The sequence below is a fragment of the Erinaceus europaeus genome, chromosome 2 (genome assembly GCF_950295315.1).
Source record: "Erinaceus europaeus chromosome 2, mEriEur2.1, whole genome shotgun sequence".
Lineage (NCBI taxonomy): Eukaryota > Metazoa > Chordata > Mammalia > Eulipotyphla > Erinaceidae > Erinaceus > Erinaceus europaeus.
The window spans coordinates 40015532-40033600 of record NC_080163.1 but is presented as its reverse complement, the minus strand read 5'-3'; the positions used below and the strand labels follow the sequence as shown (position 1 = coordinate 40033600).

The 18069-nt window shown below is 45.5% G+C and overlaps 1 protein-coding gene across 2 annotated transcripts in view; it reads right to left on the bottom strand.

The window, feature by feature from the left end:
* TGFBI (transforming growth factor beta induced) overlaps nucleotides 1-18069 on the bottom strand; it is a 41887-nt gene that overhangs the window by 7862 nt on the left and 15956 nt on the right. For both annotated transcript variants that reach the window (XM_016192550.2, XM_007533020.3), the window contains exons 3-11: nucleotides 13849-13913; nucleotides 11671-11831; nucleotides 11119-11283; nucleotides 10718-10864; nucleotides 7124-7265; nucleotides 2769-2981; nucleotides 1843-1980; nucleotides 1125-1270; nucleotides 192-328 (exon numbers count right to left, since the gene is read on the bottom strand). In XM_016192550.2, coding sequence (XP_016048036.1) covers nucleotides 192-328; nucleotides 1125-1270; nucleotides 1843-1980; nucleotides 2769-2981; nucleotides 7124-7265; nucleotides 10718-10864; nucleotides 11119-11283; nucleotides 11671-11831; nucleotides 13849-13913 — 1314 coding nt within the window. The remainder of the gene's footprint in view (nucleotides 1-191; nucleotides 329-1124; nucleotides 1271-1842; nucleotides 1981-2768; nucleotides 2982-7123; nucleotides 7266-10717; nucleotides 10865-11118; nucleotides 11284-11670; nucleotides 11832-13848; nucleotides 13914-18069) is intronic.

Below are 18069 nucleotides of genomic sequence, written 5' to 3'. Positions count from 1 at the left end.
TGCTTCTTTTCAACTTCAACTTTGAAGGTGACCCTCATGGTTTCCACATTCCTCTCAAGCCCAGAAAGTCACAGCAGGGTCACCAGTGTTAACCCTAGAGTGGGGTGCAAGAAAGGTGGGAGAGCCTCACAAGTAGTTGAGGTCCAGTGCAATGCCCCAGCATGATCACCTTGGGAAGTGGGGTTGGTTACCTGAAGCGATTATCCGCCTTGAGGATATCCATGACGGTCCCCATTGGGGGGCTCAACACCTGGTCCACAGTGAACAGAGTCCCGTACCTCCCCTTCTTATCATGAGCAGCAATGCAGCTGTTCTCAATGCACAAACTCTGGAGGGGAAGAGAAAGGATAGGTCATCTCCACACTATGGGTCATTCAGGGCAAGCAAGCACTGACTGCACTGACCACAGAGATCAGAAGATCAGTGGGCCTTCAAGAATGAATGATGTGTTTCCATCAGTACAGTCAAAACAAAAAACAAACAAAAACAAACAAACAAACAAACAAAAAGGTACTGAAAAGAAAAATGTTCTCTACAATGAGAATATCCTATTACATTGGAGGCCCACTGGCATTAATTAAATAAACAGAGCCCATGCATTTAGTTATTTAACAAATGGAAATTGTCTGTAGCCAAAGGGTGCTGCTTGGTCCTAAACAAAGCTATGTAGTTGTGTATTTCTGGGGTAACTGCTGGGTTTAAGGAAGAGAAGAGAATTTTTTTTTTTTTTTTTACCAAGAGGGTGCTATGCTTCAGTCAGGGGTTGGTGTGAGTGTGGGTGTGTGTTTGTGTCTTCTCTTCACTTGAGTTAAGGATTCAAAGCTTCATCTCAATTTTATCCCTCTGAGTTGAAGGTGAACTTGTGCTTCTCAGCCAAGTCAGATAAGCATACAGCTAATCCCAAAAGAATTCCAGAAAAGGAGATTTTAGTCATCCTATAGGCTCTTAGTTTGATATCAGATGAACTTTCCAGAAATTCTTTCTTAAAAACTAGTTCATATAGTTCTTGAGTGATCTACTGCCTGTTGAGAACTTTCTTCTTCCTTTTTTCTTCTTTTACACTAATATAACTTGTATTCTTAGAGCTGAGACAGAAGGAACATGATTTAGAGCCTAGAACTTACATTACGATAAACAAAAACTCTCAGTTTTTTGCCACCCAGAGTGTCCAGGGTCTGTCCATGGTACAGATTCTTGGAAGCCAGCTGGCCTTTAATAATGTGGTTCAGAAGCAGATTCTTCATACTGGCATCAATGTGAGGGGTTCCATCTGCAGGAAAGATGTAGCGTGGTTTGAAGGAATGCTCCAGAAACAAGAGAATGTGAGACAAAGACAGCAAAGGGCCCCACCCCTCCTCAAGTTTAGAAATGGAGATTGAGAAATCTAAGTGTGGCTGCCAATATTCCTTAACATCTGGCATCTTCTGTAAAAAAAAAAAAAAAAAAAGGGCTAGATAATCTTTGGGTATTTGGAGCTTTGCCATAAGAGGTAAGGAAAAGCACAGGTACATTGGGCCCCTCTTGCCCCTTCCATGCCCATGGTTCAGCTGGACCCTTATTCTGACCTCTTGCCTGCCACATTGACATTAGAAAATAAAGAGAAGAGATTTCTCTGCTCTCCTGGCAGATGTAAATTCTGGAATTCTGAGGACCAGATCCCCAAATACATTTTCTGCTTTGCCAAATGAAACAACAGAAGTTTCTGGTGAAGTCACATCTGCTTTCAGTTGAGCTGGTTGGAAGTGTTAAGGTTTCATGGGGTGCTGTAAATTGGGAATAGCACAGGCAGCAGTGAAGTAGCTTCCCCCAGAGACCGACTAAGGGGGGCACCTTCCCCGTTACCTTTGAATACAGAATTCAGAGGGGCCAAGAGAGTCAACTGTTCATTTCCAGAGAGATGGGTGCTGAGGCCAGCTTGTCTGAAAAGGTCAACGGCTGTGGAAACATCAGACTCTGCAGCCAATTCAAATAGCGTCTTGGCTACAAGGAAAGAGAGAGTGGGTTCAAAAGTTAAAAGTGTTGTTTTCATGTATCATTCATCCACTCCAGAGCATGACATACACCGGCAGGAATGTCACCTCGTGAGTCAACAATCCCCCTACACACCACTAGGGCACAACAGGCTTGTGTCTTCAGGGGACAAGCTCATTGGTTGGAGAAGTAAGATGAGATTCACTTTGGCAGAGGCCAGATTCTGACCTTAGCTATTGGTCAGGGTGCTGTGCATGTATACCTGGGGATGAAGGCAGCATTGCTACCTCACTCACAGAAAAAGTGCTAGGGTTTTGTTTTGTTTTTGTCCTTGCAATTCCTTTACGCATAGGCAGTGGGCCTCCCTAGAATTCCAGAAAGGGCTAGGATGCTGAATGAAACATAAGTCAAAGTTCATCTAGTCATTTCTCCTGGGTCAGTGACCCTGATATGGCTGAGTTACCGGTGAGAAAGGAAATGCTCTGAGGTCAGTGAATGGCCCTCTCTGTCAACACGAGCAGGAAGTTTTTCTGAGAGGCTTATATGACTATGCCGGTTCCTCTGGAGACACCTTCACTGGCTTCCTACTGCTTCTGAGACACCAACACCTGCAGTTCAAGACTCCTCAAAAGCTGACTACAACCCACTGGGTGCCCAGGTTTTATCTGCTGAGAGACTGTGAGCTAGTGCAGGTATGGGAGCCATCTTCAATATTCCTGCCTTGTTTGTCCTACCATCATGGATGGTAGAGAGGACAGTGGGCTTGGTAGGGCCAGGGTTGCTGAGGTCTGGCTTACCTGAGTCTGGAATGAGTAGCTCGTCGATGTAGTGGATCACACCGTTGGTGGCCAGGACATCTTTATTGGAGATTATGGCCTTTCCGTTGATGGTGAGCCTGTCCCCACTGCAGCCCACCTCCAGCGTGGTGCCTTCCAGGGTCTCCATGGACAGCCCGGCAACAATGGCCTCAGCACACATGGCTGACTTCAGGATGTGGTTGTTCAGCAGGTCTGGGGGCCAAACCGGACACAGGTCAAGCTGGCATCTGCTCCAGGATGACCTCAGAGGCCAGCCTGCAACCTGACTATGTGGTGAGACTGGACCTTTAGACAAGACGGGACCAAGATTCTCCTCTCCTGCCTGCTGCCCACTCAAACTGGTTGGCATTCTCAGATGGGCTGACTGAATCCTGGCTGTGGCACTCTGGGCAAGACATTTGCTTAGCCTCTGAGTTTCAATGCCCTGATCAGTCAAATAGATATAAAAGTAACTTTCAAGGCCTGGGAAGTGGCACACTGAGTAGTGTGCTAAGCCTTGCAGTCATGAGGCCACAAGCATGATCCAGCCACATATGCCAAAGTAATGCTCTGGTTCTCTTCTCTCTCATAAATAAATAAATAAATAAATAAATAAATATTTTCTTTTCTTTATTTATTTGATAGAGGTATTTCAAAATCAAGAAGAAAGGGGGAGAGAGAGGTTGGTAGGCAGTGGCGCACCTGATTAAATTCATACACTGTAGTGAACCAGGACCCAGGTTCAAGCTCATGGTCCCCACCTGCAAGGGGAAAGCTTCATAAATGCTGAAGCAGGGTTACAGGTGTTTCTCTGTCTCACTCCCTCCCATTTAAACTTCTATCTGTCTCTATAAAATAATAAATAAATAAAATTTTAAAAAAAGAGAGGAAGATAGATAGAGAGACACCAGCAGCCCTGTTTCACCACTTGCAAAGTTGTCCTCTTGCACAGGGAGACCCCAGGGACTCGAATCTGGGTCCTTGTTCACTGTAATGTGTGTGATGTACCAATAGCCAACTCCAATAAATAAGTATTTTATAAATAGAATGATTTTCAGCATGGTCAGGGAGGTTGTTGAGTAGGAAGAATGCAAGACTTGCACGGGTGAAGCCCTGGGTTTTCTCTCTGGTATTACACTCTGGTTTCGTAAACTACTACCGTTATACATATATTACATACAACCTCCTGGGGCTGATATAAGGCTGGCATGAAAAACTCAATGTAAAGCCCCCAACATGGTGCCTGACATCAGAATAAATGTCCCACAAGTGTTAATGAGTATATCATGAGTTCTGGAATTTCAAGCATAAAGGCAAAACTCAAATGATTTTACCCTGGGACTTTTACTTGTTAACTTTTATACATGTAACATGGGTAGGAAAGGTGAAAACTATCAAACGACAGTTTTGACTTGTTTGTACTACTAGGTGCCAGGTTCTGTCTGAGGTTAGAGACAGTGATTAGTAAGACAGGGTCTTTGCCTCCCCATTCACAAGACCCATAAACCATAAATATCATCATATATTTATTCATCCAAGTGCAGCTTTAGGCCTGGGATGGGGCCTCCTCCCAGAAGCTCCCCCCAAGTTGCAAGGAGCAATTAAGGGAGATGTGGCCCACGCAGCCAGGAAGAGCAGGCTTCTGACTGCCTTGATCAGAGATCTTTATTCTTTTGTCTGGAAAACCTTGCATTCTCAAGGTTTCAATCTGTCCTGAGTGTGGGAACCCAAACTGCCCTGTCATGGACAGAAGGAAGCTCTACTGTGGCACTGGGCTCCTACAGAAGTGTTGACAGCCTTGAGAACTGGTGCTGACCTGAATCAACCAGAGGGGGAGAGAAAGGACCCAAGGCAGCTCTAGGAATGAAGCCTTGTGGTTTTTCACTTCACAGAGAAGGAAAGTGAAGGCCAGTGTGGGGTACGGGTCCTCTAACAGTGAGAGTGTGGGCAGGGTCAGGGGCAAGGCTAGAAGATAGCCTTCCAAAAGGCCGCACCAGCCCTAGCTGTTTCTTGACTATTTGACAGCTGACTAGCAACATCAGGAGACTGTTGGGCAGCACAGCCCCAGACAGAAAGCTCTTTATTTGAACACACAGCGTATTGAGTAGGAAAAGGCAGACATGCAAGAGGGATAAATTAGGGGCATCTTTTATTTTGGAGTTCCAATAACTGGAAAGATAAAATGATGGTCTGTACAAAACATGGTTTTGGGAAACACAGCTTTAAGCATAAAACTAAGTTCACTGAGACACACCCAAGTTTCAGTTTCCTCCAGGAAGCTTCAGGGATCCTACCCTTACCCCCCATGACACCAAAAGCACCTGTGACTATTATCACATCAGGTCCTGATGTCCCATATTTAAGCCTATCATTTCTATTAGGCTTAAACTTCCTTAACAGTCAAGATTGTACTGTATTCTGTGACCTCAATTCTTGGCACCATAACATCTGGACATTACAAAGTCCCAGCTTTGCTTTCAGAAAGGTGATTTTTCCTACCCCTGCAGGGATAGCAAGAGAACATATATTTTTAGTATTTGGAATGCATTACGCATTTTATAGGTGAATTTCCAAGGTAGGTTTCTTATTTATTATTTATTTTATTTCTTTTCCATCAGGTTTATCGCTGGAGCTCAGTGTTGGCACTGCAAATCCACTGCTCCTGGAAGCCGTTTTTTCTTTCTTTCTTTCTTTTTTTGTTTTTTTACTTTATTTATTTATTGGATAGAGAAGACCAGAAATCAAGAAGGATGGGGGTGATAGAGAGGGAGAAAGACAGAGACACCTGCAGCCCTGCTTCACCACTTGCAAAGCTTTCTCTCTGCAGATGGGAACAGGGGCTCAAACCTGGGTCCTTGCACACTGTAATGTGTGTTCAACCAGATGCGCCACCACTTGGCACCTGCCATTTTTTTCATTTTACTGAATAGGATGGAGAGAAATTGAGAGGGGAGGGGAAGATAGAGAGGGAAAAAGAGAGACACCTGCAGACCTGCTTCACCACTTGTGAAGCATCCCCTCTGGGGGGGGGGGCTGAGGGCCCTCTGGGGGCTCAAACCCAGATCCTTGCATGGGTCCTTGTGCTTAGTTCTATGTGTACTTAGCCAGGTGTGCCACTGCCCGGCTCCCCAAGGTAGGTTTAAATACATTTAAAAAATGAAATCATGTGTGGTCCGGGAGGTGGTGTAGTGGATAAAGCATCAGACCCTCAAGCATGAGGTCCCAAGATCAATCCCTGGTAGCACATGTACCAGAGTGATGTCTGATTCTTTCTCTCTCTGGCTTTCTCTCTCTTTCCTCCTATCTTTCTAATTAATAAATAACTAAAATCTTAAGAAAAGAAGATATTCTGGACTCTACTTCTACTCTGGGGAGAAGTAATCATGGTTTGGGTGTGCAGGGACCTGGGGAGGAGAGGCAGGGATCAGCAAGTGGCAAGTGGTAAATGGCACCTCGATGCCCTTAGGGCTGAACTAGGGAAAAGGGTTAGGGGTGTGGGGTCAGCCCCACCCCCTGATCTTCTTACACTTGGTCTTTCCCTCTATTCAGCAATAGTCAATGTATCCCCTAACTTAGCAGCACACCAGGAAGCAAAGATGAGCCTAGAAATGGAGAGTCAAGAACTGATGATTGGAAGTGAGAGATAGTTTACCCCAGAGATGACACAGTTCATCATGCATGAGGACATGGGTTCAATTCCCTGGCACCACATGAGAGCACCATGTATGTACTGGGGAAACTTCATGAATGGTGAAACAGTGCTGTTTTGTCTCTTTTGTTTCACTCTAACCCTCTCTCACTCTCTCTGTCAAACTCTGAAGTTAAAAGGAAAAACTTATTCTGTTGGGAGCAGTGGGATTGTACATGGATAAGGCCCCAGCACCAATCAAATAAAATAATAAATAATAATAATTAAACAAACAAATATTGCAGGTTAGTGTGTTTTTACTGTAATTTCAGATTATCTATAAAACCTTGACAAGAGGAAAGGGCTAGCATGGTCATCTTATTTCTAGAATGTAAGGATCTGTTGCCTTATGCTTCCAACCTATTGCCCATCTGCCAGCCTTGCTCTGACTTCCATCACTCAGGCCTTTCAGCTCTTCCTGAGTCTATCCAGGGCTTATTTTGGACCTCTAGCTCTGCCTCCCTCCTCAGCTCAACTGTGTTCCCAGACAAAGACAGCTGGATTCTGTGCTTCCTATACTTTCCAGAGCTCTGCTTTGGCCCCTGCAGACATTGATGGGACAGATGAGCTGGGGAAATGGGACAGAATAGCTGTCTGGATGACAACAGGCCTCAAGCTCAGCATGACTGCTCCCACCAGGTGGCAGCAGGAGATGAGGGGTGCTCACCTCTCAGGGCCTCTGGGTCACCCAGAATCCTGTTCAAGGTCTCAGCAGGGATTTTCTCGAAGGCTTCATTGGTTGGGGCTAAGAGTGTGAACTGGCCATCCCCTTCAAGCACAGTGTTGAGCCCAGATGCAGCCACAGCAGCCTGTGGGAGAGGGAGAAGATGAGAGGTGTCCTGAAGGTTCTGGGGTTCTCTGCAGACAAGATGAACCCATGGCTGGGTGGTGGCTTGCTGGGTGGTGGTTTACTCTGTAGCACTCACACATTACCATGAAAAAGGACCCAATTTAATTCTCTAGTTCCCACCTGCTGGGGGGAAGCTTTCTGGTGGTGTAGCAGTGCTGCACATGTCTCTCCCTTTCTCTGTCTTTCTCATTCTCCCTCTCTGTCTCTCACCTTTTATAGAAAACAGCTGCTGGTAACAGTGGAGTTGTGCAGGTACTGAAAACCTAGTGGTAACCTATAACCCTGGAGGCAAAAAAGAATGAAATAAATAAAAAAAAAAAAAGGGAAAGGAAGAGAAAACACACACACAGCCTTAATCAATTCCCTTTTTGAAACTTCTGGGCTTTGTAGAAGCCAGAGATGCAAAGATAAGTCAAATCTAAATTCATTTCCCACCATGGCCTCTAGGGTTTTGCCTTACTGGAGTTCCTGTCATGGAGTCATCTCTCAGATACTGAAGACACTCTTTCTTACCAAGTTCAGGCCTTTGTCATGGCTTTTCCCTCTGCCCAACCCCCTTTCTTTGCTATTGTACTTCCGTTTTCTCTTTGGGCTGTGGGGAGTGGTCCCTAGGCGACCCCAGGCCTTGAGGGGGTTGAACCCCAGGTTCCCTCTACAAAGAGATTGGCAGGTGCTTCCCCCCTCAGCTTACAGGAAGAGATCACTGCCCTGCAATAAAAGACCTCCCCCCCCCAGAGATAAGATTAGAGCTATTCACCAGGACCAGCCTTGTTCCTCATACCAGCAACGGACCTTTCCCCAATATTCCTTATTTGGACTAATCTTCCCCTATTGGTCCTCTCCCTTTCTGCCCCTTTTCTTCCTTTTCTAAAACTATATATAAATCTGTTCTCACCCTAATAAAATTGAGTCCTCTCTCTGAAGCACTCCCACCCCTCGGGTACCTCCCCTGCCTCCAGCTGCTGAGGAGGTAGTGGGGTTTTGTAGACACAGCCCACATTAGGCCTTGACTAAAACATTACCTTGGCATTGCTTCCCTCCCTGCATGCCAGAACCCCACCCCAGTATCCCTAGATGAACACAGACTTGAACAACTGACTGTTCTTTTCACATTATAATTACCATATTTATTGCTAATGATTATGTGGGTGAGCTCCCTGAGTGCCAGGATTACATAACCATTCTCTAGAAAGCAGCCAGACTGATGTTCCAAAAGTGGAAATCATTTATGTCTGCTCTTAGGATCCAGAGGTACTCCTTGCAGGGTCCTGACTTTTCACCTTACTTTCTAGCTCCCCAGTGTTCTTCCCTTTGCACCCCTCTCCCCACTTCATTTTTACTGATCTTGCTTCTGGATCTCTTCTGTGTTGGGGATGGTGGGGGTAAAGGGTGCCTTCCTCTTGGATTTTTAAAAAGTATTTATTTTCCCTTTTGCTGCCCTTGTTGATTTATTGTTGTTGTAGTTATTATTGTTATTGATATCATTGTTGGATAGGACAGAGAGAAATGGAGAGAGGAGGGGAAGATAGAGAAGGGGAGAGAAAGATAGACACCTGCAGACCTAATTCACTGCTAGTGAAGCGACTCCCCTACAGGTGGGGAGCCTGGGGCTCAAACCGGGATCCTTCTATGAGTCCTTGGGTTTTGCACCACGTGCATTTAACCTACTGCAACACGCTGGACCCCCCCTTTTTTCCTTATAACTGGCTACCTTCACCCTACAGGCCTCTGCTGAAAAGCTATCTCTTCTACAGACATTTCCTGATCATACAACTCCAAATGGCTTGCCTTCAAGGACCCTTACTCACCATTTACTTCCAGATTGTAGACAATTTTGCATAATTGGGGGCCAGACAGTGGTGCAACTGGTTAAGCATTCAACTGGTTCAAGCCCCTGGTCCCCACCTACAAGGGGAAAGCTTCACAAGTGGTGAAGCAGGACTGCAGGTGTCTCTCTGTCTCTCTCCCTCTCTATCTCCCCTCCCCTATCAATTTATCTCTGTCTCTATCCAATAATAAATAAATAAAATATAATTTTAAACTTTTGCATAACCTGAAGTCACCTTGTTTGCTATTTGTCCATCTCCCTAGAAAGAAAGTAAAAGAATAATAAAGATGTAAATCTGCCTTGTCCTTTTCTGTACTCCTGGCAAATACCTGGGAAGTAGCAGGTGCTTAATTAGTATATGTTAGCAAAAGGGAAAGTGAGGGCCAAAAAGAAAAATGTAAGGGAGGACCAAAGAGGTCGAAGAAAGGAAGGAACATATACAAAATTCAAATAGTCTAAGAGGTTCCCCAACAGTGATCAGCTGCTGTTAGTCAAAAGAAGTCACCATCTTTGTCAACTTTGTGGAACATCAGTCCCCTGCAGACACCTGCAGGAAAGCTAGGGCTTAAAAATGCAAAGTCCCCAGGATCTTCCAGAACCACTTCCTCAGACCACATCAATGCCAGCCTGGCTCATGAGTGTTTGCTTCTGTGTTGGAGATCTCTAGGGGAGGAGCCAGCCCACTCCTACTTGGTATCCCTTGTGGTCAGGAAGTTCTCCTTGAATTGTGGCAAAATCCCTGACAGGGCAGCCTGTGTCCACTTCCTCCTGAGCAGCCATTGCCAAGAGGAACGCCCTCTTGCCATGACAGTTGTAAGATCAAGGCCTGCTGGGACAGAGGGAAGTGCTCCTGTGCCCCCAAAGCAGTCAGAAGCCAGGCTCAGGGCTGGTAGTGGTGCATTCAGCTGAGCGCTCATATTACTATGTGCAAGGACCTGGGTTTAAACCCCTGGCCCTCACTTGTGGTTGGAGGGGTTCACAAAGAGTGAAGCAGTGCAGAAGGTGTCTCTTTCTTTTCCTATCTCCCTTTCCCATCTCATTTTCCCTCTGTTTTTATCCAATAAATAAATAAATAAATATTTTTAAAAAGATGTCAGTCTTCTGTGTCCATATGGGTGGCCTTTCTGCTGTTCTGGACTCCAAGGAGACATGATTATGATTCAACAGGTCCCATGGTGCGGACAGATGGTCTAGAAGCAAGAGACAGCCTGACAGACAATTTAATCTAGCCTCATGTGGGAATACCCAACCTAGGAGGAAGGATCCTCCTACCCATGGAAAGTGCTATGCATGCCCAGGCAGCTCAGGGCCCAATAGACTCTGCAGCCACAAGCCACCATCTTTCCCAGGGGAGTCAAAGAAAGTCACCATTTCCAGAGAGAAGATAGGCAGAGGGAATTTTCCAGGGGAGGATACTGATGCTTTCTTGTAGCAGAGCTGAGTTCTAACTAGTGGATTCTCTATATCTGTGGGTACTTACAGAGAGCACTTGCTCCCTGGCCCCCCAATACCTAGGGACAGAAGAATCCCCTCCTATGAAGTCACGCGTGCCCAGCTGGGATTTCTTTCCAGCAGTCCCTCACCCGAAGGGTCTCGAAGGTGTCCTCGATCTCGATGATCTGCTGGATGTTGTTGGTGGTGGTGGAGATGACTTTGTCAATCAGGTGCACCACACCGTTGGTTGCATGGTGGTCAGCTTTCAGCAGCCGAGCACAGTTGACAGTTACAATCTGCCAGAGAAGAAGTGAGGGTGAGTAGCTAACACATCACAGGTGGGAGGGGAAACTCAGTACATAACCTGAGTGCCAATAGCTCTAGAACTAGGGGCCTGAGGAGAAGCAGGTACAAGAGGCAGAAAGAGCACTGCCTGCAATTTCCTGCAGCTACAACTTCCCACTGATACAGGATGAAAATCCAGAAGCCATTCCTACCCATGGGTTCATTGCTGGCCAAAAGAAAGGCTACCCATAGAGAGATTCCCTACCCCATTGGGATAGTGGTGGATCTGAATGTCAGAATTCTGGTACATGGAGGTGAGGGCCATGCCGTGTTTCAGCTCATCCGTCAAGACCCGTCTGTCCACCATGTGGTAGCGAAGAGCATTGAGCAGCTCGATGTTGACATTGCTCACCAGTGAGTCCAGGACTTCCTGAAGGAAAGACAGATGTGTGGCAGTGAGGGGACTGTAGACACCGTGCCCAAGAGATGGCCCTGCTACCCTGGGAAACATAGTGCTGAAGCCCTCGTGACTCCAGGTCTCCACTTTGCCAAGGACTCATCCTCAAGTATGCACCGAAGTCAGTCTGTCCACTTGGACTGCTGGTGCAATGGAAATGGCTCCCTCAGGTATACTTTAGCTCAAGTGTTCCATTATTTTATTGAAGACTTAATGAAAAAGTTTCTTCTAAAGATAGGGAATAAATCACCATAGAGATCCATTCTTCATGCCCACCAGCCCACCCCACTGAGAAACAAGTTAGTTTCCAGCAGAAGTCTCCCCTTGTACCCCCTAAACTCCCCAGGCAGCTCATCTCACAGCAGACAGGGAAGCCCAGGCCTCGTTGCTGGGGGCGAAGATGGTGAAGCTACCGGGCCCTTCCATCTCGGGCCTTAGTTTCTCTGTGCGGTCTGTGTACAGCTGTGTGGTGGTTGAGCCAATGACTCCCAGGGTCTCATAAAGGTTTGACAGTGGCAGGGCTGCAGAGGCAGAGAACAGAGAAGGGGTGGGAATGTGAGGGTCACCCCCAACCAGATCACACACACCTTTGTCTGCCAGAAACAACATAGATCTAGAGGTGAGGTAGATGGGAAGGACCAACACAAGTGGCTGGGAGGCCAAAGCCTGCTGAATGCTATCTATCTATCTATCTATTGATAAAATACATAATTTTAATGAGAGAGGAAGATACAAAAAGAAAGACCAGAGACTAAAGCACTGATCATCTCTGGCTTATGGTGGTGTTGCGGATTGAAACTTGGACTTCGGAGCTTTAGGCATAAAAGTCTTTTTGCATAACTGCTATGCTGTCTCCTCAGCCTTGTTGCATGTTTCTTTCTTTTTTTTTTTTTTCCTCCAGGATTATTTCTGGGCTCGGTGCCTGCACCATGAATCCACCGCTCCTGGAGGCCATTCCCCCCCCCCTTTTGTTGCCCTTGTTGTTTGAGCCTTGCTGTGGTCATTATGATTACCATTGTTGATGTTGTTTGTTGTTGGATAGGACAGAGAGAAATGGAGAGAGGAGGGGAAGACAGAGAGGGGGAGAGAAAGATAGACACCTGAAGACCTGCTTCACTACCCGTGAAGCGACTCCCCTGCAGGTGGGGAGCCGGGGCTCGAACCGGGATCCTTACACCCGTCCTTGCGCTTTGCGCCACGTGCGCTTAACCCACTGCGCCACCGCCTGACCCCTTGTTGCATGTTTCTTAACTAAACTCTGGAGGTTCAAAACCTCTCTATGAAACCTATTAATTGGTCACCTAAATCATTTGAACCACAGCAGAGCAAAATCTTCACTCATAGACATTTACATAAAATAAGTAGGAATGTACACCAGAAATAGAACCTGATTACAAACTACCTTTAAGGTTCCCTAATGTTCCCTTATAGTATTGCCTAGAATGAAAGGACTCTATGAATCTTTGAAGTGCTTTGTGTATTTATAAGTAATAGCAGCCTGAAGTGTAAAAGGGCCTTCCCTCTCACATAGTGATCTCATTTTACAGGTTGTGAAACTGAGGCTCCCTCTCTGAGGTCATTTTTTTTCCTGTTTCACCCCCCCCCCCCATTCTCCAAATATACATCCAGTGTCCTTTCACTTTAGGCAAGAATACTAGGGCCCAAGCCCATACTAAACCACACCTTTCTTGTAACCTTGGCTTCAATCAAACTACCTCTTTTCTAATAGTCATGGTCTCATTGTCTCCACCAATAAAACAGAAGCTATTTCAAGGTTAAAAACAAGGACAAAAGCACCTGTGGGGTGGGCAAGGTTGCAGAAAGACTCTCATGCCTGAGGCTCTAAAGTCCTAGATTCAATCTCCATACTACCATAAACCAGAGTTGAACAGGGCTCTGGAAAAAGAAAAGAAAAGTAGAGAAGCAAAATAAAAGCACCTTGGTGATGCGTGGAACTGAAGGAAAGGCCCTGATAAAATTCACAGGTGCCATACTATCTGTGGCCAAGTGTGGCCAGTCCTGGTAACCTTTGTTGACTCTAGGCAAGTGGCCTGGCCTACTGCCGTCTTTCCAAGAAATTCCCATGGGCTACATTTGGACAGAGTAAGGCAGGAGTGGCTTAGTGTTCCCAGCCCAGCCCAAGACGAAGCCCATTCCATCTGCTCTCCAGCAGTGCTGATCAGAAATGCTGGATGTGTTTAGACTCCCTTCCAGCCAAAGGCAACAAGGCCAGGAGCCCGAGTCTGATGAGGAGAACAGGGGCAGGGCAGGATGGTAGTATGTTCTTCTAGTCTGGTAAGGAGATCAGCTTGAATAGGAAGCAGCAGTGCTGGAAACTCAGCTTCTAGCTTCCCTCCTCTGTCCCTCTAGGCCAGTGGTAGTGCACCAGCCTGACACACATCCTCTACTCCTCCACAGGGATCCAGGCAGACAGAAAGCATGTACTCTCTCCCCTCCCCAACTCTATTGCCCTTCATGTGAGTGTACCCATCTTCCATCTCTCTACCCGTGCCAACAGGCAAGGCCTTTCTTACTTACCTGCTGGACATCCCTTTTCTCCTGGGACTTTTTCATATCCAGGGCAGCATTCATAGCTGATGACTCTGTAATGAGAAACACACATGGATGAATGTGGATTTAAGGCACCATGAGTTTCTCCTCCTCAGGCATTATCAAGCTCTTTCAGAAAGAATGGTCCCCGCAACTAAGGATGGGCAATGCAGATAAAATATGCTGCTCTGCAGACAGATCATTCACAAAGTCACAGCTGCCCCTTTTATGGGACAGGAGCATGGCACTCATGAATTCTGTAGGATGTTCCCAGTAGTTGCTACCACCTACATAATACCTACTTAAATGTTACTGTGGGACATAATCAATAAGGAGATTACATAAACATGCCTAAAATGAACTTCTGAGCTTTCTTCTACCCTAAGATCTCCAATCCCATCTGCTCTGTTCCTACTTTTTGGTTCCTATTCACTAACCATTTTGTCTCACTGTATGTCCTGCCATCTTCCAGATAGCAAGTTGCAGATGCTACCATGATGCCATCCTGACTTCTCTGGAAAGACGACCTCACCAGTGTGTCTTGGAACCTTGCCTCTCCAGAGCCCTACCCCACTACGGAAAAACAGAAACAGGCTTGGGTATGGACTGACCTGCCAATGCCCAAATCCAGCGAACAAGCAATTACAGAAGCCAGAACTCCTACCTTCTGTACCTCCAAAACAACTCTGATCCATACTTCCAGTGGGGGAGAAGTGATAGGAGGAAGAGGATAAGAGGGGTCTGAACTTCAACTCCCCCAGAGAAAAGGGGAGAGAGAGTCAGATGTAGTAATAGGGTTATGTGTGGCTCAGAGGGGAAGAGAGTACTGGACCTGGAAGAAAAGGGACAGTCATGTACAAATGTAGACAGGTAGTTGTAGAGATGATAGTCAACCCATGTCTGCAACCTTGGGAAAACCATAGTGGTTTGCAATGGAGGGACTTGGGATTCAGAACTCTGGTTGTGAGAACAGAATGGTGTGGAAATTTACCCCTGTTGACATGTAATTTTGTAAATAAATATTGGATAGCTAATAAAAAAGAAAATACAGTCACCAAAATTAACCCAATGATTAGCACTGAGAGATAGCAGGAAGGAGGAAGAGTTTTGGATCAGCTGCAGCCTGAGGCTTCTACTAATTAGGACCTCCCCTACCAAATACCTCGTCTGGCTTTCTGTTCTTTATCTGTAAGATGTACACCTGTAGTTTCAGTGGCTGGATAAAACTATCTCATGGTCTTTCAATTCTCCAGTTAAATAACCAAGAAAGGTGGCACATATATGTCTATCATTTTTCTCAGTCTTTTCAACTAAACAAAAAAAAATTAAATGAAAACAAAACTCCTATTATTAAGATGCTTGTGTTTATAATTTATTTAAATTTGAAACCAAAAATTCTATTTTCTGTCACTGGATGATTTTATATTCTGTTTTATATTTTTAATTTTTAGTAGTGGTTTAATAATGAGTAGGGGAGTAGTTCCATGTAGATCCCACCACTAGAGTTTTGTGTCTCATTCAAATCTTCCATTGGAAACTTCTCTATTCTTTATTCTCTGGGAGTATGGGCTAAAATTCTTTATAGGATGCAGAAGGTGAGAGTTCGAACTTCTGTAATTGTTTCTCTGCTGGACATTGACTGCAGCAGGTAGATCCATACACACCAGTCTTTCTATTTTTCCCTAGTGGGGTAGGGCTCTAGAAATGTAAGACTTCAGGATACATTGTTGAGGTTGTCTGCCCAGGAAATACAGGATGGCATCATATTAGCAAATGCAACTTAGTGGCTGAAAGGCAGTAAAACATAAAGCAGAACAAATCATTCAATAAATGGGAACCAAAAGATAGGACAGAGCAGATGAAATGAAGGGTCTTTGGATGGGAAGAAGCTAGGAAGTCTATTTTAGGTATGTTCCAAGGGGCCCATGGCTTTAGAAATTTTTGCCTGAGCCTGATAGTTATCATGTAGATAGATGAAAAATATTATCTGGTGAGGTGGTAGACCTAAACACACTCCTTTCCTACCTCTTATTTCACTTTCCTCAATTACTCTATCTACTCAGTTAATGACACACACAAAAGTAAGATCTATCTCCTAATCTCTCCTGACAGCAATAGAATTGACGGCACTCCCTTGATAATCATTAGAAGAAACACTGTATACAATTGGCCAAGAGATATATAAGTATCTGGCAAAAGTATATATGTCAACTAAAGGACAATTATTGTCCCCCATGACAACCTCTATTAGAATCATCAATTAGTAAAAAATGCAGTAAATCTTAAGGTTAATTTAGATCTCACTAAAACCCTAGATCTATTCCCTCCTTAACTTGAGGCCAGACCCCATAAGCCCTATACTGGTTTGGATACAAGTGAAACAAAAATGTTAATGATACCAAGGATCATACTGGCAAATGTTTTCTAACCACCCTCATTCTCACCCTGTCCTTTCAGGAGTCAACACATGCTGCCAGTTTGCAAGATTCTTTGCATGTGGATGAAAACAAAATAGTATGCAGTTTTAAATATGTAGATAATTTGGCAGAAAAATAGAAAACTTTCCTTTCTCTTAAGTCAGCCCAGTCCATCACAGAACATTTACCACCTTCTGGAATTCTGAAGCACAGAGCTTCAGCTAACCCAGTGTTCTGGGGAAGATGAAAAGACTGAATTTTAAATAAAAGCCTAAACCCAGGGAAAGACTTCCTTTACACCAAGCCCTCAGTTCTGCAGAAGGATAACTGTCTGTGGCAGTGTGAGCACAGCCCCCTCCCACCCAGAAGAACCCTGGGCCCAGACCCTGACAGCCATGCTTTCCCCCTTCCTCCCTTACACACAGATATGCCCTTTGGGACAGGAGAGAACTCAGACTTTAATTGCAGCGGGTTTTACCACAGAACGGCTCACCATGGGGCTCTCACAGGATGTTTAGTGACCTCACCAGTAGAGGGGCCAGGATCTGGAAGAAATGTGGGCTTTATGGTGGGGGAGGGTGCTTGCAGTGAGCTGGGGATGCTCTGTTCTTCTGAATTCAGCTGAAGTGGTCATCTCGGGGAAACATGCTCATCTGCTTGCTATCCAGAGGTATATTCAGAGAGAGTTGGTTGGGACACTTAGGCTGCCAGGGGTAACAAGTGTCAGCCTGTCAGAAATGTACCCCCCCCCCATAACCAAGGAGTGACACACTATGCATGTGCTTCCTTCCCTGTCTTCTCTCTATCACCTGCTTCCTCACCTCACTTTCTCCAGCCTTGTCCTATATTCTTCCTTCTTAGTCTTTCATCCTTATACTTTTAAAGGGACTTTGAGGCCTGTGGTTCTGTAGTTTCCCTGTTTCCATTGCTCTCTCAATTTCCAGTTCTTGCTCCAACACTCTCCCAAATCCCTGCTCTTCTCAGATCCAGCTTGGATGGCCCCGGAAAAGTGGGAGTTTGGGAGGAGAATTGGAAACTGCAGAACAAGAAGACAGCCTCCAGCAAACTTTGGTGAATTAGCACCCTTATCCTCAGCCCAATGGGCCACTTTAGTGAGGCCCTCAGAGGCTGTGGGGCCAGAGGACTAGGAGGGGGCAAAAGCAGAGTTGTGAAAGCCACATCTTCTCCCTAGGATTCTGAGCACAGGAAAGAATGGAAACCATAGGGCACCTCCACACTGTCTTTCTGTTCCCTTGTCTTTCCTGCACAGAAAAGACCACGCTGTTAGTCTTTGAATCAAATCTCATCAGCAAAAGTTGCTCTGATGAACATTTCCTGGCTTCTCCTCTGGTGGACATAGTCCAATAAGTACAAAAACAAAAAAAACTCAGGTCAGAAAAAGCAAACCCTCTAGGACACTGAGACATTAATTTTCTTCTTTTGACCTAGCTGATCAGAACAATCTCAGGAAGAAAGTAAGAGAAGGTGCCTGATTTAGAAGGGTAATTAAACAGAGGGAGGGAAAGGGGGAAAAAGATAATGTGTATGCCAACTGAAGCCTAAACATGGAGATGCTTGAGGAGCTCCATTCGCCTCCACATTTTTACTCAGGATTAGATAAAAATTATTGTTGTTTCCCTCCCCAAAACTTTTTCTTATGACATTAGTTAACACAATCACTTTCTCCCAAGGGTGCTTCAAGGTCTTGATCAGTTCTGACGGCTCTAAATACCTGGGGAGGGACAGACCTGGATGTGGGTGGAATAAGGAATGAAGCCCAAGAGTCAGTTTG